General features: G+C 37.0%; 1 protein-coding gene across 1 annotated transcript; it reads right to left on the bottom strand.

The window, feature by feature from the left end:
* Positions 1 to 2,179: 2,179 nt before the first annotated feature.
* Positions 2,180 to 4,695, bottom strand: prr13 (proline rich 13). Its single transcript, XM_027012488.2, has 4 exons — positions 4,621 to 4,695; positions 3,889 to 3,951; positions 3,392 to 3,774; positions 2,180 to 2,772 (listed from the first exon to the last, which is right to left on the bottom strand). The coding sequence occupies exons 2-4, from the start codon at positions 3,902 to 3,904 to the stop codon at positions 2,734 to 2,736; spliced, it is 438 nt and encodes a 145-aa protein (XP_026868289.2). The 5' UTR covers positions 3,905 to 3,951; positions 4,621 to 4,695; the 3' UTR covers positions 2,180 to 2,733.
* Positions 4,696 to 4,908: the final 213 nt, after the last annotated feature.

Raw genomic sequence — 4,908 nt, 5'->3', positions numbered from 1 at the left:
CGCACTCTAAACCCTGACCCTTCACCCTGCCCTCCCTCGTGGACGCGCAAGCACAACCCCTGCTTAATTATTTTCCATTCATATTTTCCATTCCATTAGACTAATGAAGGACATTATTTTCCTTTTTTTCCCCACTCACTGACGGATTAAAAAAAATGTGCAATGAAGCAACCACGTGCTGAAAGTTATTAAATTCAACCAGACAGCAAAGTGACGTTGTTTAACACAAAATATGTTTTAGTAGGGATTAAATGCAGAATTTTGGCAAAAAGTTTGAAACTGTCGCTATTTCATGAGAAACAATAAACAGCCTATTTTAAATAATTATCTTAATGATTTCAGTGACATCATATGAACTGCGGGTGTATGAACAATGATAAGGGCGAACATTATTTGAATCATTGCAGCTTTAACACTAGAATAAAATAAGTGAAAAAAAGAACAAGTCGGTAATTACCACTGACTGTACCCGCTAGTGTCTTGAAAAAAGTATTCCCTTTTCCCTTTCATTGCATTTAAGATATTATGACCCAGAAAGATCTCAATTCATCTGAGAATTTTAATGTGGAAGTCTTATGTCTTCGCTCTAACAGAACGAAATTAAGCAGTTATTTTGGTACATTTGAATAAACCTCCATTCAGTGTTCACGTTTGAGTAACCAATAAATAATTCCTCATTCAAACATCTCCAGCTGTGTCAGGTTGGTTAGAAATCAGCAACTGACAGAAATTTTGGAGTCATGACATTTTTATAGCAAAGTTGACATCATCATCATAGATGGTTGTCAACATCTGAAAGTACACCTATAAATAAAATTCTTTCATTAATAAGGTGTCTTTCCCAGTTCGAGTTTTTTCTTGTGTTAGTTCTTGTCAAGACTACATTCATTTTTCCACTAGTTTTCAGTTTGCTTCTTGCTGAAAAGCACAATACTGCCACCCTGTGTTGAACACGGTTGTATCTAAGTTTATTGCTGTCAAATGGGCAATTTCTTCTGTATATGGGAGCGCCACCTTAAAAAGTTGCATAAAATATTTATGATTTTCTTTCCGGCTTTTTTTCTTTGAAGTGCAGTTCTCATAACATGAAGAATCAAATTGCATTGTTGTCCTCGACTGAACCAGTTTATGTTCTCTAGAACCCAAACCATGTTTAAAATAGATGTAGTACAGGATCTCCGAAACATCCAGGCCAGTAGGTGTCAGTATAATATATGTTTCATAATGTGGATCGGGAGATCCTTCAGCCAAGCTCCTGTATATGATCGGGATGGCTGTTTTGCAATGGGGTGGTCTTAAAAAACTTTCATTGACAAGAGGGTACTGTAGGAGGAACCTAATTAATTCTATTTTTTACCATAGTATATCCTGTTGTACATATTGTATTACATTATGTCAAGTTATTTTATGATTAAATCTATTTTTGTGTTTTATTAATGTTTTATCCAATTTGTATATTATTTACTATTGATGTGTATTCGTTAAAATAAGATTCAACTGGGCGTGACAAGAGTGATATGTGGAAGGTCTAGAGTAACGTCCAGATCCAGATCCCCTCCACTGCTGTGTTCAACTAAAGCTGTTTCATATTTATTAAGAGCCAGTGTCCTTGACCATAGTATTATCTAGCAGTTCCGCAGAGTTCCTGTCTACATGATGTGAGTGGTTGGGGGCATAAGCATATAGGTATTTTGTAGTTATTACAGTCCACAATAAGTGCAATCTACAATAATACAGAATTCAGTGATATCAAGGAAGCCCAAAGCTTGCTTGACGTGGAGTTATTGCCCCAGCAGAAAAGATGCAGAATGTATGGCTCCACAAGGCCAAGCACTTACAGAAAATAGACGTGTAAATAGAAAGCTAATAGATGCTTTTAGTGACTCGTTTCTCTTGGTGGTCAGTAGAGGGTGCCAAATTTTCACTCGTGAAAATTAGAAGTTTCAGTATATCATTGCTTACCAATGAAGCAATGAAGGCCTTCATTTGCGCTGTATGTGCAAGATTGCTGAGAGTGCAGGAATTTGCAAAATGCTACAAAACATTGTTTTCCAACTTCCTTTTTAGATACTGTAATATGCTGCACGCTTGATTTCCTCTCTGTGCCTTTACATGTGTTTTCAATCTGTGACAATGGTAGTGAGCAGGTGCACTGGAATACAATGACAAGCCATCTATAGATATTGGTAGAGGTATTTATATTGAGCTCAATCCCAGGATATCTTTAATTTCCTTTGTTAGTGTATATTGTAAGCATAAATATTATACATCATCACATTCATGTATAATACAAAAGGAAGTACACTTTTATAATATTTGAATAGCAATATATTAGTTGTGGCTTCACATCACTTCATAAATTTGAGAATTTTTTATTTTCATTTCTAAATTTAAAAGAGATACAATGTTCTCAAATCTAACACTGGGGAAAAACAATTAGAAACAAAGTAGATATTCTAAAATCTATTTTAGAACCTTGCTAATATCCAAAATCAAGGGACAATTTATATTTATATATTAAATCAAGCAATAATGTCATATATAGAATTTTAAAGTATACACTGAATTTTTTTTTTAACATCATTTGATTAAATAATGTGCATGCTTGAAAATGTGGCAGACAAGACACATTTGAGTTGAATGTCCCAACTTAGTGCCCTGGATGACACATCATGTGTATATGTGTGTGTGTGTGTGTGTGTGTGTGTGTGTGTGTGTGTGTGTGTGTTCTCTTCAGTCAGAGTCACTGCTGCTGCTGCTGCTGGACGAATGCTGTGGCAAAAGAAAACCATTTCAGCTCAAATTACAACAGCACAACACTGGTACTGACAGTCTCTCCGAATGATTGAAAAAATAAAACAGGTTCCCCACTATGAACTGTGGAACCCTGTTGTAGCCAGCTGAGCCAATTAATAAATACCATAATATGATTTTCTGTTAATGTACCATTTAAAATATTATAAGCACATCTGGGAGTTCTATTAATGCATAAGCCAACACACACGATTGCAGTACCATTTAGCTGGCATTGTCATTCTGAGTTCAAGGCAGTGTGGCCACTAGGACAGACATTTCCAAGCATCCCATTCACCCCTGCACTACTGACCCCTATTCCAGAACATTCCACATCTAAATTTGATTCTCTTAAGGTTACCTTCAGGTGAATAGTAATGAAATTCCTACAGATGGTAGGAATTTCAGCTTATTATCTAAATCAAACACCTATAATGACAGACTCTTATTACTGAATTTAATGTGGATAATGTCATAAGAATTCTGCGCAATTAATAATCGATCCAGTCCGATATTGTAGGACCACAATCACTGAACACAGCAGCTCTATTATCACCAACTCAAAGTCCATCTCAACTACTGTCCCACCTTCTCTTACCTTGCCATGCTTCATGTGTTTGTGAGCTTTGTGAGCTTTGTGGGCCTTCTTCTTTGCTTTCTTCATTTTCTTATGCATTTTGTGGTCAGCAACAGCTATTCCTGCTCCACCAATTGCACCCGGTATTCCTGGCATGGGATAGCAGCCACCTGGCTGTGGATAGGGGCCTGGATACACTGTCCCGGGATGAGAAGCATAAGGTCCAGCAGGACCCATAGGATACGGGTTCTGCCCTCCAGCCACGTATGGCATAGTTGTTGGAGGTATGGCAGGATTCACGCCAGGTGGATAGACAGGATTCTGATTATAAGGGTAGCCTGCGTTTGGTAAAACCGGCTGAGTAGGAGGAGGAATTGTAGGATTTAAGGGAACTGTTGGAGGGCCTGTAAATAAACCACAAATTCCAAAGGCATAGGTACTGAAATAGGTTAATGAAGCAAATTTACAATATATTGAAGACATAAACGAACTATATGAATGAACTTCTGGAAACACACCTTGATTTGGCCACATGTTCTGTCTCTGAACTTCAGGTAGCTGAATAAATAAAGCTGATTAATCTTCAAGCAAGAGAAACAAACATACGAACAGACAATTAATATATAAAACAGCAGATGAAAGAAAGAAAGAAAAAACTCCTGACAAGACATTTAATGAAGCACACCAAAAATTGCTTTGTGGAACTGATATAAAGTTAGCATAGTATTGGACGTTTGATATTCACTAGACATTTAGACACTTTAAGTAGCAACACTTTAAAAATGAACCGCAAAGGCTTATCTCGTATATTACATGCTCAAAGTTCAAGGAGAAATTGTTTGTGATCAGCACTATTATTTCAAATTATTTTCTATTATTTCCAACTTTCCCGTCACAATCATTAGCCTAGTCGTATAAACTAAGAAAAATAAGATACGATGCTCTTAAAATTAGAGTATAACAGGCTAAAGGGAACATTATGAAAAGCAAACTGCATTTCCGACCCAGATTAAATCACAAACATATCTCGACGTTGTTGCTGATTGAGGCTAACCAACGGCCTTCTTTGTGATGGCTATTTGAACGTTTCAATAATATAGGACGAACTCGTAGCACGCTAATATACGGAATATCAAAAGAAACTATCCATCTTAGGATATGCATGCAATCCAAGAGGTGCCTTCAAAAGCAAAATTACCCAAAATTTAATTACAACATCCATTACAAAACAGAACACTTAGAAGTCATACCCGTACACGCACTTCAGCAGGAAAAGGGGAAAAGTTGACAAGGTTTCTGCCCTTCTTCCGGGTGGGAATGTTGTAGTTGTATTTATTTTCCTCTAGGTGGCATGGATTTTTCATGCTTACTTTCCAGAGCAACAGCAATGTCAGTACATTCCGGTTGCATTTTAATTATAGGCATTTTGTCGGACAACATACCACCATCACAGCAGTACCGCAGGTGGTGAACCAGCATATTTCTCTGTGAAAAGTGATTTAGCTAGAGCTAATGGACTGTTGGCATTTTTCACTGTA

Source organism: Electrophorus electricus, chromosome 20 (assembly GCF_013358815.1).
Source record: "Electrophorus electricus isolate fEleEle1 chromosome 20, fEleEle1.pri, whole genome shotgun sequence".
Lineage (NCBI taxonomy): Eukaryota > Metazoa > Chordata > Actinopteri > Gymnotiformes > Gymnotidae > Electrophorus > Electrophorus electricus.
Note: the sequence above shows the minus strand (reverse complement) of the source record. Positions and strands in the feature narration are given on the sequence as shown.

Bases quoted from the DNA above. Each gene is read 5' to 3' on its own strand.
- prr13 (XM_027012488.2), bottom strand. The intron at 2,773-3,391 runs GTAAGAGAAGGT...CTTTTGCCACAG, and splicing joins AACACATGAAGCATGGCAAG to CATTCGTCCAGCAGCAGCAG.